The sequence below is a fragment of the Lolium perenne genome, chromosome 4, assembly GCF_019359855.2.
Source record: "Lolium perenne isolate Kyuss_39 chromosome 4, Kyuss_2.0, whole genome shotgun sequence".
Lineage (NCBI taxonomy): Eukaryota > Viridiplantae > Streptophyta > Magnoliopsida > Poales > Poaceae > Lolium > Lolium perenne.
The window spans coordinates 48,902,502-48,918,075 of NC_067247.2; the positions used below are offsets into that span (position 1 = coordinate 48,902,502).

The 15,574-nt window shown below is 45.2% G+C and overlaps 1 protein-coding gene and 1 long non-coding RNA gene across 3 annotated transcripts in view; one reads left to right on the forward strand and one right to left on the reverse strand.

Annotated features, from left to right (window-relative positions):
- LOC127292440 (disease resistance protein RGA5) overlaps positions 1–3,844 on the reverse strand; it is a 35,415-nt gene extending 31,571 nt beyond the window's left edge. For both annotated transcript variants that reach the window (XR_007845153.2, XM_051321830.2), the window contains exons 1-2: positions 3,712–3,844; positions 2,642–3,622 (exon numbers count right to left, since the gene is read on the reverse strand). Coding sequence is in view for 1 of the 2 variants with exons in the window: in XM_051321830.2 (XP_051177790.1) it covers positions 2,642–3,603 (962 nt within the window). In the remaining variant the exon portion in view is untranslated. The remainder of the gene's footprint in view (positions 1–2,641; positions 3,623–3,711) is intronic.
- A 4,166-nt stretch (positions 3,845–8,010) lies between these two features.
- On the forward strand, positions 8,011–9,295 carry LOC127348356 (uncharacterized). Its single transcript, XR_007879752.2, has 3 exons — positions 8,011–8,282; positions 8,570–8,878; positions 8,981–9,295. It is a non-coding gene; the product is annotated as an uncharacterized lncRNA (long non-coding RNA).
- The last annotated feature ends 6,279 nt before the right edge of the window (positions 9,296–15,574 follow it).

Below are 15,574 nucleotides of genomic sequence, written 5' to 3' on the forward strand. Positions count from 1 at the left end.
AGACCCTGCTTGAAGTTGATCCATCTTCCGGGCACACCATTGAGGACCACGACGAACTTTGAGGAGTGGAAGATAGCATCCATCCAGTCGCACCACAGCGGCGGGAAGCCGCGCGCAAGAAGGGCCCTGCGGAGGCCCCCCAGTTGATGGAGTCGAAGGACTTCGCGAAGTTAAGCTTGAGGACCAAGGTGGGGGCACGTTGCTTGAAACAGCATTGCACCATCTCCGTTGCATGTGATGAAACCCGACTGATCCACATCGATCACGTCCGCGATCTGAGCCTGGAGGCGTGTGGTGAGCGCCTTGCAGATGATCTTCATGTCACAATTCTGGAGCAAGACGGGGCGGAACCCACTGGGGGTAGGCATCGCGCTTGGGCAGCAGGATGATGTGGGCGCGGTTGATGCGCTCAATGCCCACTGTGCCGGCGTGGAAGGCGTCGAGGAGGCGCATCATGTCCGTCCCAACGGACAGCCACGCAACCTGGAAGAAGCTGGGCCCGAGCCCGTCCGGGCCAGGTGCGCTGGAGCGGTCCAGCCCAGCTACCGCTGCCTTAACCTCGACCTCGGTGAAGGGGGCCACCAGCCTAGGACCGTCGACCCGGCGAGAGTTGGAGTAGAGCCGATCAAGGTCGAAGGCCCAAGCAGTGTCGCGGGCAAGCCCCAGGAGGTCGGAGTAGAAGGCGTGCAACGCCTCGGCTTTCCGGCGATGAGCCACGACGATAGTGTCTCCAACCTCAAGCCCACGAATCATGTTCCTCCGGTAGCGTTGCGACGCCATGGCATGAAAGAAGCGGGTGTTCTCGTCGCCCTCGCGGACGGCTCGGAACTTCCCCCGCTGCTTCCAAAAGGCCGCCTGCGTCCGCACGGAAAGCTCAAGGGCAGCACGAGCATCAGCGCGGAGTGAGGCCTCGGCACCTTAGTAGTGATGGTAGCAGCAGCGTTTTCTCCAGGAGGTACTAGTGTCCAGGCGGGGATGGTGGAATTGAGGAACTCGGGATGGAGAAGCCAAGAGTTTTCGAAAAAGAAACGGTGAGACTCAGGTATGGTTGTGGTTGCGGTGGTGAGGAGCGGAAAGTGGTCGGAGGTGGTGCGGGGGCGAGAGGCGAGGGCGGAGTTTGGGAAGGTGATGTCCCATTCTTCATTGAAGAAGACACGGTCTAACCTAGTGAGGGTGGGGGGAGAGCGTCGGTTGGTCCAAGTGAACCGGCGATCGGAGATGGGGAGCTCATGGAGTGCCAAGGCGTTCACCAAACTATTGAAAGCGGTGGCAAGCCCCTGGTTGAAGTTAGGGGTGTTTTTCTCGTGGGGATGGCGAATGAGGTTGAAATCTCCACGAACAAGCCAAGGACCGGAGATAGAAGGAAGGATGGAGAGCATCTCGTCAACAAAGGCAGCGGTGAGGGAGTGATTTGCGGGGCGTAGACGTTAGTGATGGTGATAGAGAGGTCGGTGGTGGTGGAGACGAGGACGGTGGTGAGGGTGAAAGTGCGCGGGGTGGAGGAGACGAGGGAGAAGACAGATGGATCCCAGGCGGTGACAATGCCTCCTCGGCTGCCATCGGCGTCGCGCGAGGAGAAGCAAGAAAGGCGGGAGGGAAGGAACGAGCGGAGCTTGCCGAGAGAAAGCGCGGCAAGTTTTGATTCCTGGATGCAAGCAACAGAGGGGTTAGCGTCGGTGACAGCGTCGCGGACAATCACACACTTATCATCGTCGCCGACCCCTTGAGTGTTCCAGGAAAGCACAACAAGATTTTTGGATGTGGGACTATCCATTAGAACATAACAAGCACCGGGGAACAAACACAGGGGAGTACAGACACGGGGAGAACAGGGTTACACAGGACATAACACGATGCAGAGGGAAAATAAGATGCGGCAAGAGACATAGAGATACATGCGAACGAGCAGACGGAGGAGACAAAGGCGAGCGCACGTAGGCCACGGCTGCTGTTCAGCTGTTGGTTCGTTGTTGCGGCTAAGCATCGACGTTTGCGGGCACCTGAGAGGGCGGGATCGCTGCGGCCGCGCGTAGCTCGGACACAGACGTCGCTCCCATGGGCTTACGTGCGGCATCAAGAGCCTTGCTCTTCAGGACCTTGGCCCGCAGCTTCGGGGAGCAGCCGAAGAGGGAGTCCTGCAGGCCACGGCTAGTGCATCTACATTTTTTTTAGGTTATCCACACCGCTACACATTGGATCTACATTTGGCCCTTCCTACTTCTAGTGGAGCATGAGATTTTTTTGATGCAACCAGCTGAAGTCAGTTGCAGGTGATATCTTCAATCAAGAAGTCAGGCGGCATATTAATAGAACTCATGACACATAGGAGCTTTATGTTCTTTTTATTTCAATGTTTATTGTGTGTGATTCCAGCCTATATGATCCATGATCAGTAGACTCTGAATGATACAACTGTACGATAAAACCGATGTGTGCGTCATATTGATGCAGCTGACGAGGTATATTCAAGTTTCTGAAAGGAAAAAAATGGCACATGCCTAGAAATTTTCGACCAATCTAACATAGTAATTAAAAAGCAATTGTAAATTCTTGTGGACAAGACAAATAATTTACTTAGACAATTTTGTAGGACAATCTCCAAATTTCACACTTTAGGTATAACAAAAATATAGTATTTTACCTCTTATCTTGCAGATGTGTCCTTATATCGCCAATTAGATTTTGTACTTCCCAATTAACAGGGGGCTGTCGTGGACGAATTTGAGAAAGAATGCTGATGAGAAGCCTCCTGATATCAGGCTTCCGGGACGTCCGCGCAAACGCCCGGCATTGAAACTGCCCTCCAATTCCACGGTATAACTCGCTGGCAAGCGTGGTCTTACCAACCCCTCCACATCCAACCATGGATACCACCTTGAGGCTTGGGCCATCTCCATCCGTGAGCCACGCTTTGAGCGTGTTCATAGCGAGATCATGGACACCAACACGCCGGTGGAGGACGTGGGTATATGGCAGGGGACTCCAAGAGCCGAAAGACTCACCAGATCTAGCAGCACTAGCGCTGGTGCTACTGCCGCCATGGTTGTCGTCATTTCTTTGTTTCTTGAGAGGGTGGTTAAAAGAGTTGTACCGACGCAGCGCCTCCTCCGAGCGCGCGGTGAATTCTCTCATCTTGTCGAGCAACCATAGACGACCCTTGAGCCTCTCGGAGAGCCAGGAAGTTACTGGCTTGCTGCTGGTACGGCGACGAGCTAGTACCGTGGATCGTCGTCTCTTGTCGTTGCCCTTGGCCACGCGTACGTGCCGCTCCATCCTCCAGAGAAGCCGAGTGGCATGATCTCTGGCCGGACCGGCGGCGTGCTCGTCGATGCAGTCGTGGATGTCGTACGACAGCTCACGCATCTCCTTCGTCAAGCATCTGATCACTTCTCTTGACGAGTAATTGTCGCCGTCGTCTTGGATGATTGCCATCATGCTTTCCAGATTTTGCTTGATGCGAGGTATCAACACGTTCTTTACTTCCCAGGGAATTGCCAAGTGACGTCGACGCCCTTGACTTCTGATCAGGAGCCCATCGAGCTTCGCGGCAAGTTTGGACATGGCGCCCCCGGCCAAAACGCAGCAGGCCGGATCCTCCTCCATAGATCTCTCGAAATGTAGCCTGATCAGCAAGCAAGTAAGTAATATTACCATCCATAACGTACAATAGAAGATCAAGAGAGAATCAAAGAGTGCCCACGCATATTATACCTAGGATTTCAAGCCATCAAAACAGCAGACGATGGAAGCAATTCCCCGATAGAGCAGCTGAGCCACATCGAAGCCTTTCTTCTTCTCAACCCCTAGTAGCTGTCTAAAGTCTAAACTCTAAAGTCGATAACCATTTGATGAATTCTCTATTAATTGTTCAGTTGCCATCATGTGAACGGCAAAAGACAATGCGACCAAGCCACCTAACTTTCTTCACCGTAAATTAAGAGCAAGTAGAGTAAGTCTTAGTCAGTTGGCTACAAGGATTACAATAATATATTTATGTCTAGTTGGAGGAAAGAGAGGAGAAGAAAACATGTAAGTGGGCTCTTAGGCTGGTCATAGTGGAGAGTAACTTAGACTAGTAACATATGTACTACCTTCATAGTGGGTAGTAACTTATATGTGGTGTCATGCATTGTATCATTTATTATCTTGTAGACTCATCTTGCCTTGAGGTGTGTGATGTTACGGTAACATACCTAGTTACCACCTCACTCTCTTTCTTCATTTAATAGCATGCCATGTCACCAAAATGCTTTGAGATGTGTGATGTTATTAGCTATGTTACTCCCACTATGAGCAGTCTTAATCAAAAGGTAGCTCTCTAGCACGTGCTTCTATGCAAGTTGTATCAATGAAAGGTGGGCCATCTATTGAGAAAATAGTATATTCTTATAGCTAACCATTATACTTGTTGGCTACAAGTTGGCTATAGATGATATGTCATCTTGCTTATAGGCAACAATCGACTATACTATTGGAGTTACTCTAAGAGCAATTCCAATAGTATAGTCAACTGCTGGCTATAACAAGTTGTCATATCATTTGTAGTCATTATATAGCAAACATGTACAATAGTTGGCTATAAGAATATAGTACTTTACTAACATATGGTCCACCTTTCACTCTCACAAAGTGCCTAGGAGCACGTGCAAGAGCTGGCTATTGCATAGTAGCCCACCTCCCTTCTTTCTCCTCTTCTCACTCCTCCAACTCATCTAAAATATATTATTTAATATCTTATAGTCAGCTGACTGGACTCTATTGTACTTGCTCTAAGTGAAAGCAAGTGGTGAGAATCGATAACCATTGGATGAATTCTCTATTAATTGTTCAGTTGCCATCATGTGGACGGCAAAACACAATGCGACCAAGCCACCTAGCTTTCCTCACCTTAAATAATTAAGTGGAAGCAAGTGGTGGATTATTGTATGTAAACTTTCACATTGTCCATAGAAAGAAGATATGTTAAACATGTGATGCGTGGGCATGAATAAAGCATCGCCTCTCTCTCTCTCCCTCCTTACCTGCTCTTTTGACTAACACTTTCTAAATTTAAAATTAAGTGTGACAAATTCGTTTAGATATGGTGCATCTTAATCTGTAGATACATCTATAACTAAACAAAATTGTGACACTTAATTTAAAGCAGATGAAATATACAAGTTGGCACCTAGTCAGTCGTCACTATCGGTCGGGACAAAGTTGGCAACCACTTCTTCAAACATGGACACAAGTTGCTCAATAAGTCTAGCTCCAACTAAAATATGGTTGTTTGGTTGGCCGTGTGAAAGAAAATTTTGTTGTTTGCTTGTACTAATTGTGTTTGACATTTGCAAGATGCTCTTCTAGTCCTCAGCCTTTTGCATCCCGTTTGACATAATGCCTTGCTGCTAAAGAAAGGCCCTTATCGTTCAAAGGCTATCTTTGCAGAAGCACTGCAAAGGCTGAAATATATGGCTGGAAAGTGCATTCAGACTCAAGCTCAATGTATTTTAATATTCGAAAATGACATTTCGAAGTTTCAAAAATTCTTAAAAATAATTTGGTAATAATATATATGCCAAGCGTGCATTATCTGAATCTGAAATATGTTACATTATGGGTGACACGAAAAAGTCAAAACTTGATAAGGTTTGAAGGTGTATTGTTCACACACCTAGATCTATAATTTTGTGTTTCTTCCTTCAATTTTTTTTGGTGTTCCTGTGTAATTGAGACTTTGCACACTTGAATATATATACATCTTTGCCTAGCTATAAGTACATATTTCATAAAAAATGAAATTCTAAAAATACATTTTTCTTTCAAATCTTCAAAATAAAGGGCGAGCCCGGGAGCAAAATTGGCCACATTCTTCTAGGAAGTCATATTCTTGGTTACAAGATTTGATTGAGAGCTTTTTCTGATCCTTTTTCTAATTTATTTGCTACTCCTTTCGTGTTAGTTTTGTTTTGTCTGCAAATATCTTTTACATGTACCAGAAGGGATGAAAACGGAGCGGATACAGATAGAATTGAGTGGTGCCACATTTATTTTCTCATTTTTTTGGGGAAGCAAAGATAAATAGAAATCACAGAAACAAAAAACGGAAGCATGTATTGGCAAAAAATAGATACGGACTGTAAATGCACCAAACACGGAGTGATGTAGATATTGTGAGGAACCAGCAGAACCCTTGAACGATGCAAAAAAAAAAAATCTTAAGCATTCAAACAAGCCAACAAATTTATTCCCTAATTCTAGTGTGGTCATCTATTTATTATGGAACGGTGTGTGCACTCGACGACTGCCCTGTTGGAGAGAGGCGACTGCATTTCGATCTAGGGTTTCCACGTTGAAGTCACCGGTGCCACGCCGGCGCCGGTGCCTTCCTACCCTTCGCTCCATTTCTCCCTCCCTCTCGTCATGTATCTCGGTGCTCTATCGAGTCCTACCTGTTGGAAGTGGAGGGATCGGTACTGAACACGTCTTCTGAAGACGCAGGGATCAAATCTATAATAATGGGTTTTTGGAGGTTTCTCCCAAGGAGCGCAAGATCCAGCTCCTTACAGTTGATGGCATCATCGTGGATACACGTAAATTCTCTCCCTCCGAATGTATCAGATGTGTGTCTGAGATCCGGGTTGCATGTCATCATGTAAAGGTTATGATTGGCTGATCTTAAGAGGTAGAAAGTTGTTGGTACATGACTCCTTAGTAGAAATGAATCTATCTGCCGATCAAGATCGTGTTATTGAGTCGAATCCAATTTATCCATCCTCAATGGCGGTGCATGCTTCTCTTGTCTTGGATCTGGATTTCTCGCATGGGATAGGTTTTGCTAAGGAGGTCAGGTCCTTGTTCCAATCTGTAGTCCACCCTTATATTAGATCTGCTCATTTTACGATGGTGGTTTTCTTTGGACATGTCTCTTTCCATTTTGATGAAGATATGATTTCTTTGGCTTTAGAGGCAGTCATTGGTGGCCACTGTGGTGATCTCAAGGTTTCTTTGATTGCTGATCGAATTTACTCCTTCACAGTTTCCTCTAAGGGTGTTGGCTTTCGTATTCTCAAGTTAAGGGTTTATGCATGTTTTCAGTTTAAGTATTTCTTTCATCTTTGGGGGTATGAAGGGTCAAACTGGCAGCGCGAGTTATCTTTATGGTAGAAGGAATGCAAAGCACAGTGGAAGAATGTTAGTCACAAAAGTCTAAGGACGCAGCAATGCTTAATCCTCGGAGGAATATTATTGCTGCTCATGTGAATGCCCTCTGGCCGGCTCAGGTGAGGTGCAAGTGCTCCATGACTTCACTCTTCATAAAATAGTTGCGTATAAAAAATCTCAGGTCCTTTTTAGTTCGCGGATGTCTTTGGAAGTCAAAAATACGAAAAACATGGTTTTTCCCGTCCAGAAAGGTTATAATAGAAATAAAAGAGATCTTTAAAAAAAATCACCCATATCATCCTGAATCATGATTATAACACCTTATACGAGTTAATTATGATGAAATATGACACACTATATTACAAAGAATATATATGCATTTTAGATGCATTACTACCCTGTTTGGAAAGTGATAGCCGTAAGAAAGATAGAACGCCTTGGTGAAATGTGGTGGAAAACCGAATCCGCTCCCTCACAGTTGACCGCGCGCGCGGAGCTCTCCCGCAAAAAGCGAAGTTGTACTGTTTCTTGTCGTTTTGCGTTAACCTTGCAATCATGCCGCTTTGCGCATGCGCATGTTGCTTGCTGGGTGCATGCACCAGAGCTGGCCCGGGCCCGCGTGCTGTCACTGTCATACATTTTAGAGCTATATGCACCATTAGTACCTAAACTTGGCATTCGGGTGCACTTTAGTACCTAAAGTTGCAAAACGTGCGTTACTGGTACCTAATGTTGGTTTTCGGGGTCATTTAGGCACTAATCGCGTCCAGAGTTGCCACCTGAGACGCCACGAGGGATGATGACTCACGCCAGGCCAGTTTAATGTTTGCAAAAAAACCCCTGTAGTAGAACGAGGAGATACCAACGTTCATCTACGAGGCAAGGCTAATCGATGCTAGGCAAGGAAAGAATTGGCGTCCTAATCTGAGGGGAAAGGAGGCAGCCGGGTGGGGATTTTGATCCAAGTTTCAGAGTTGAGGTGTTTGGGGCAAGAAAAAAAATTCAGCCGATCCGTTGACCGGAGCTGCTGCCGCTCGTAACAAAAGGTTCATCCCCGGCGGCGGCGGTCCGATTCGAGACCTCGAGGCGGTTGCCCAGGCCGGCGGCGTTAATAGGCGAAGGAGGAGTCTGCGGCCAGTGTATGTTTCTACCCTCTCCCCCCTCTCGCTCCCGATTTCTCCCGTGCTGCCCTCGATTCAGCTTCCCGAATCCCCCACCTCCAGTGAAACATCTCGAATCCCCACCTCCAGGGATTTCCTTGGGAGTTTAATTAGAGCTACATGTGAAACTTCTATGTTGCATATCTGGAAATCATACAAGTAAAGTAGATAGATTACTTAAATTGTAGCTATCATCCAGGTATGACCTTTGTGAGTTTGATCTGCTCATTTAACCAACTCTGAACCTCATTTGCTTTTGTTTGCAGGCCAATGATTTCATTCACACCGTGGTAGCAGATCAGTCCATCTTTTCCTTTCTATTCTATTGTACTCTACATGGAGCTGCTACGTGCTGAAACATTTCATGTTGTCAGTGTGCGCGGTGCTCTTCTTTGGTGCTGATACAGTACGGGCTGGTCTTACGGGTGGTGGCAGCCCCTGCTGTGTACGCTGGTCAGTGCAAGCAAAAGAAGAGTCCCATCTGGACAGAAACAGTGAAGCACCACATCGCTAAGCTAACATGCCGTCAGATACATAGCATTCCTTATGTCTTATTTTGACTGTTAGTTTCGGAGGTGAGCATGAATTCCGCTGGTTGTGCGTGTCTGGTAATCAGTTTCAGCTAACATTGCACATGTATTAACTGAAGAACATTGTTTTTCTTGCGTCATTTGCAGAACCAATTCCGGAGTAACTACAAGGAAGAAGATGTGGAGAAGCTTGCGAGAAAGCTAGCTGACGTGCAGCTTGAGGTCGACAAATTGAAGGCAGAGAACAAGATGTTGCATACAAATCACATAGAAGATATGAGAAATAGGGATAACAAAGAAATGGCTTTCCTCTGTGTAGTTGGTAGTTGTGTAATGTTGTATGCATGTATGTCTATAATGAGTGCAGTTTACCTGAATATATTGTAAATGCTGGGCTTGTTCTATTGCTGAATATAATGATTATTTCAAAATTTGCTGAACCTGAGCAATCGAAGTGCACAACTTGTTTCTTTGATTAACTTGTTTGTATGGATAATCCATGGCCGCACAGCTGCTTACGGACATGAAAATAAAGAGGATTCTGGTTTCAATTCATAAGTATTGTGAATACATTTAGCAGAAACAAGAGAATGCAACTAACTGAAGAACGGAGACTGCTACAGTGTGGTATAGTAAACTGAACTAACTGAAGAATGCAGACAGTTAACTGAACTAAAAAACAGAGGACATGCAACAACCATCTGCACATCTATTATACCACAGTCTATTATTCCAGGGCAACCAGTACACTATTATTCCGCAGACAGTTAAGATCAGAGCACTGATAAGAAATGCAATTATAGTGTGATGTAGTACCATGACCTGTGATTTCAGCGAATGAAAATAAAGAGAATTACATGTTGAATATGGAAACAACTAGGCATCTAATGCATCATCTGCTTGTGGTGCATTCTGACTGAGAGGCCATTCCTGTGCATTTAGCTCAGGAATAGCATCATTCAAATCAGGAATGCCGGTGTGACCTCTTGTTGTGTTTGCATCCATTCCTGTGCATTTAGCTCAGGAATAGCATCATTCAAATCAGGAATGCCGGTGTGACCTCTTGTTGTGTTTGCATCTGCATTACCAACCGTAGAATTGGTTTTTCTTGTTTTTCTTCCTCTACTTGTGGTTGCATGTACAGTACCATGACCTGTAGCATTTCTTTTTCCTCTTCCTCTACTTCCAGCTGCAGTAGCTTCTCTTCCTCCTGTTGCCCTGCCTCTTCCTCTTGCTCTCAAATTCCCCCTTGTTGATGCAGTTGTGACCGTTGTTGTAGATTGTGGAATACTGTCTCTAGCAGATGCAATAAATTCATTTTCAGGCAAAGGCCTGTAATGTCCCAGGTTTAGAGGCGATCGAGGGGTAGATTTTAGAAAGGGATGTGCATTTCATAGTAAATTCTGGGGAAATTTCGCGCTTTTAAACAAAAACTGCAACGAAGGGGAACAAGTTTCTCTCTCGACACCTTACAGGGTTAGGGTTTTGAGAGTGCGATAAACTTGCTCTTATCTAACTAAATTAGGGTTTTGAGAAGAGAGGGGAGAGTCTGCATCATAACTTAAGTTGCATGATTGAATTCAAACTTAAGTTGAATTTGAAATTCAAATTCAAACATCAAATGAATACCTCATAAATCCAATTGTGAGGAAATTCATCAAGTAAATTATAAATAATAAACAATATGAACAATTAAACTATAGTAAAGCTCATTAGAGAAAACTTTGAGCTTTATTGATTAATACACAAGATACATTGTCTTTACAATATTCATAATGGAAATAAATGAATTTTACAACACATTACAAGAATTGGAGAAATTGTAAAATAAAAGAAAATAAAAAGAAAAGTACAAGTATGAATCTATCCTAAATACTACAATGTGAATATCATCCAAACTTGTGCTTGAAGATCATCTTGCCTATTTGATCATCATTTTGAACCTGCACAAAAACACAACAAACACAAGTTATGCCAAGTGGCATAGCCACTTGGCAGGTTAGAAATAAATTGAAAATAGGAAATGAGCAGATAGGATCAAAGTGGCCGAGATGATCCATGCCATAGTCAAGACCCAGGTCTAGGTGCTCAGCACAGGTCTACACACACACACAGCCTGCTCACAGGGCTGTGTGCATGCAGCACACACACACAGTGAGTCACCAAAGTGACAAGCAAGAGCTGTCGACCAGGGAGGCAGGGGAGCACCAAATATAAGCTTTTCAGAAGCAAACCCTAAGCCATATCCATCGACAGGCTTCACTGGTAAGAACACAAGAACACAAGAACACAAGAACAGCCACTGCTGTTCCATCTGCTAACTCACCACAGCACTGAATCAAGCCCCACCAGATCACCAGGAGGAGCAGAGCAAGTAAACCAACCACAAGATCATCACAGAAGCAAAACCTCTACATCAACAAATCATCTAGGAGCTGGAGTGAGGTATAAACAAGATCAACCTGAGCAAAACTCTGTTTTGCTCATAAATAAGCATACAATGCATCACAGGAGCACAGAAGGGTAGAATACCCTGTTTGTGTCATCATCTGGCTACAAAGCCAGTTGGTGCAAGCAAATATGGGTAAGACCACTAGGTAATCACCCTATGGGAACATCAGTTATGCAAATCAGTGCATAACTAAAGGAATCCAGCCAAGAATGAATTCATAGTTAGCCTAACCCACACACTAAGCACTACAGCTAGCTAGGCCATCAGACTATAGACAAATCTTTGTCTATATATTTTCTCAACATCAAAATCCACTGGAAGTCCAGTATTGGATCAAGCCAGTGAGCAGTTGTTCAAATCCAGCAAGCAATTACCAACTAGAGCAAGCCACAGAAGAAGGGAGCTACCCTTGACAGCATCACAGTGCTGCCAGGGCTACCTCAACCTACAGCCAGCACAAGAACCCACACATCATTATCCATTTGGATTCAGTAGAGGGCTAGGGTACACAACTGAGTGTTGGCATCCATCTAGCCCTGTCACAATTAATTGGATGATCACAACTGCAAGGCAGATCACATCACTTATCCACTTCAGAATAATTCAGGCAAATACAGATAAGTGAACTAAACAAACAGATCAAAGCACCAGGGCTTTGCAGTGATCCAATGGATCACTGCAAGCAACAGCAGTTGCTTAAGCCAACAACAGTACACACCAGGTTAAGCCTGTATGAAGCACAAACAGCACTGGTGAACACCAGTGAGTCACAGAGAGGAGCACACACTTGCTCACAAGCAAGTAATGATCAATTGATCATCAAAGCATCACTTACTTTTGCTACAGATCACTATAGCCAAGCATAGTATCATCACAAGGCCCAGATAATTAAATTAACCATATAATTGAACAATTGCATCACAGATAAGTGAATAGAGCTTTACAATTGTATCCAGAAGCACTCCATCAAGTGATGGAGTTGTTAATGCAACAGTTAGGCTCAATTGAGCATGTCCAGGAATTAGAGCACATATAATAGCACATCTGGAGCACTGGCACTTGCCAAAGGCAAGGATCATCACAGAATGATCAAGCCAAGAGCAATCCATGGCATATACAGGAAAGGAATATTATACAGAGAATCAGCAGGAGTCACTAAAATTACACAGAGCACCACAGCATGCTCATAAGCAATAGTTCATGAGTTGCAACAGTAAGAAATTGAGCAAGAACAGCACAGCACAGCAAGCTAGAACCATGGCAGATGCACAAAGAAGCAGACACACACAAAGATAGCAAAGAAAGCACAAGCTAGCAAGCCGCAGCAGCGCATCGGCACGGCCAACATCTCCACATGGGGAATGAGGCCAGTAGGCGAGCCAGACGCAAGAGAGGAAGAAGAACAGACACACATGGGAGAAGAAGAGGTGGAGGACGTACCAGGGTCGAGCAGGCCAACCACCATGGCGGCCACGGCGGCACACGCCAGGGCGCGGCGGCGCCAGGCCAAGCCAAGCCAGGCGGTCGCCGAAGCACGGAGGCTCCAGCGCAGGCACGACGAGGCACACGGCCTCGGCACCAGGAGCATCGGCGGCGACGAACTCGCCGCAGCACACCACGGCAGGCGAGCAGAGGCGATGGGGACGCGTCGAGGAAGCGGCGAAACACAGATCGGCGCGGTGGATCTGAAGCGCCGTCGAACGGCGGATCAGATGCGCCACATCTCGCCGGCGGCGATGGCCGGAGTCGGCCGGAACAATTCGGCAAAGGGGGCGGCGACGCGCGCGTCGCCAGAGCGAGTAGGGGATTAGGGTTCGAGAGTGAGGGAGGACGACGAAGCGACTGGGTCGGTTGGACCGAGCCCACTGGGTTGGTCCAATCTAACCAGCTCGGCCGCCTGACAGGTGGGCCCGAGGGGTATTTTGGACATTTCCAAAATACCCATTTAAATGAGAATTTCCAAGAATTTTATAAAATAAAATACCGCTCTAAAAAAATAAGTAAAAATATGAAAATTAATCAGCATAAAATTCTCTATCTAAATAAAATATCAAAGAGAATTTTTGAAGACAAAGAAGAATAATTCTTAAATTGATGATTTAAATAATGATTTAAATCACACATATTATTTTCAATAATGAAAATAAGTCCATTAATGCATTTGGACTTTAAAAAACACCTTGACAACATTTCAAGGTTGTATTTTACTTTAAATCAAGTATCCCCAAATTACTCTTAGTATTAACTTCTTACATGAAATAATAACGACATCGGAAGGGGGGAACAAACCCTAAAAATGGAATCATGCATAATTGCTTCTTTAACCATTGCCCTTATCGGACAATGATGCTATTTTTCAGAAACAGAGGACAAGGGTCAGTCCACACCTTCCAACTGCAAAACTTTGCAGTGTTCAGGCAAGTTCATCACTTGCTCATGTCATTTGAGTATTTCTATCAAATTACTTGCAAAGTACTATGGTTATCACTATTACATAAAAACCAAAACCACTACTTTCATAACTATGAATATGACTATGTGGTGGGCAATGGAACCATGGATTGTGTTGATATAGTGGAGGTTCCATTGCAAGGGTTTATATCCATCTAGGATTAAACAACAAATGTCGCCAGTAATTCTTGTGCCGTAATACCCGTGTTAACCATAAGATCCGGAGTGGGACGGAGTAGTCAAAAGTGTTTCCACCTCTCGTTCATCAACGGATGCGCTTTACCATAGTACACTTGTAATCCAAGGGGGCAAGCGGTGAGGCTGGGGAGTCCTAAGTCCCCACGGCATAGTCTGTAGTACACTTGTCGCCCGAAGGAGCAAGCGGTGAGGCTGGGGAGTCCTAAGTCCCCACGGTATTGCGGTCTATGATGGGTTGCAGCTACCGGCGTAGGAGTGTATGGTAGAGCCCAGCACTGTTGTCGTGGTCGGGGTCCACCTTGAAATCTACAGGAATAATGGGACCGACGTGGACCCAGGGTCGGGGCATGCAACAAAGGGTGGGTGTTCGAGGTAGCGGAGGAACATGATTGGCTAGACCTTATACCAGGCCTCACACCAAAGGAAGTGTGGACGGGAGAGCTGCCCGGTTGGCACCAAGGTTAAGATCTCTTATGGGTAAAGCAACACACCTCTGCAGAGTGTAAAGAACTGTGACCTGTCACTCCCTGTTCCGGGATAAGGAACTGCGAACGCGGCCGGAAAGGAGCTCCATGAAGTTCTAGTAAACCGGTGAAGGCTGACGGACATAGCTCTTTGGAATAAAAGCAATCTCTTGAAGAAATGTTTACCAAAACTTGCATTGGTATTAGACTTTCTGGTCTAATATCGTAGCTAGTGCATCAAACACCTCTTATCTATAATGAACTTGTTGAGTACGCTCGTACTCATACCACTCTTAAATCTCATGCTTAGATTGTCTGAATCGTCTGGAGGAGGACTTCGACAAAAATGAAGGAGCCGAGATCATCGGCTATGATGAACCTGACCTCTCAGGAGGTGTTGAGGGCGTAGACTATCTCATAGTCTACAGATCCGGGGAGGCTTCCGGAGGAGACCAAGCCTAGAGATATCCGAGAGTATAATAGTAACCGAGCAGCCCGAACTCCTAGTATTTAGCTGCTCGATGAAATAAATGTTTAGTTTAATGAGACTCTTGTATTGTAAGTTAAGTTGGGTTCGCCTCGAACCCAGGAGTATTCCTCTTAGGACCCAAGAGGAGCTCCAAGATGACATGTGTATGATAGTTGTAATAATAAATGAATGAGTTATGGACCCTGCTATGTTCTGTTGTACTACTCTAAGGGATGTAATATTTGCGGAATGGTACTTCGTGAATGTTATATCAACGACTGGCATACTACAACATGCAGTGGTATGCAGGGTCACCACAGTTGGTATCAGAGCAAAAGCTTTGACCTTAGGTTGGAACCTAGTAAATGGGACTAAACGTTAGGAGTCAAATAGGATTAGTAAAGAATTCTCTAAAAATATGGTGTATATTCAATTGAGAATACAACAATCATATCTTTTAGTGCGATAATTCTTTATTATCTCTATTATGATGCATTATTACTAATCTTATAATCTTTCTATTTCTACAGCCAACATGGCAAGTTCACGACCGGGAAGAAACGTGAAAGTTATGGATTCCACACTGAACGAATACCAAGGAGGACTTGCTGACATCCTACGAGCCATGTTACTGGAATTTGGGTGCGATCCCCAGATTCCAGTAAAGAAATACATGTTCTATGATGGTCCGGTATTGGCCAAGTGCA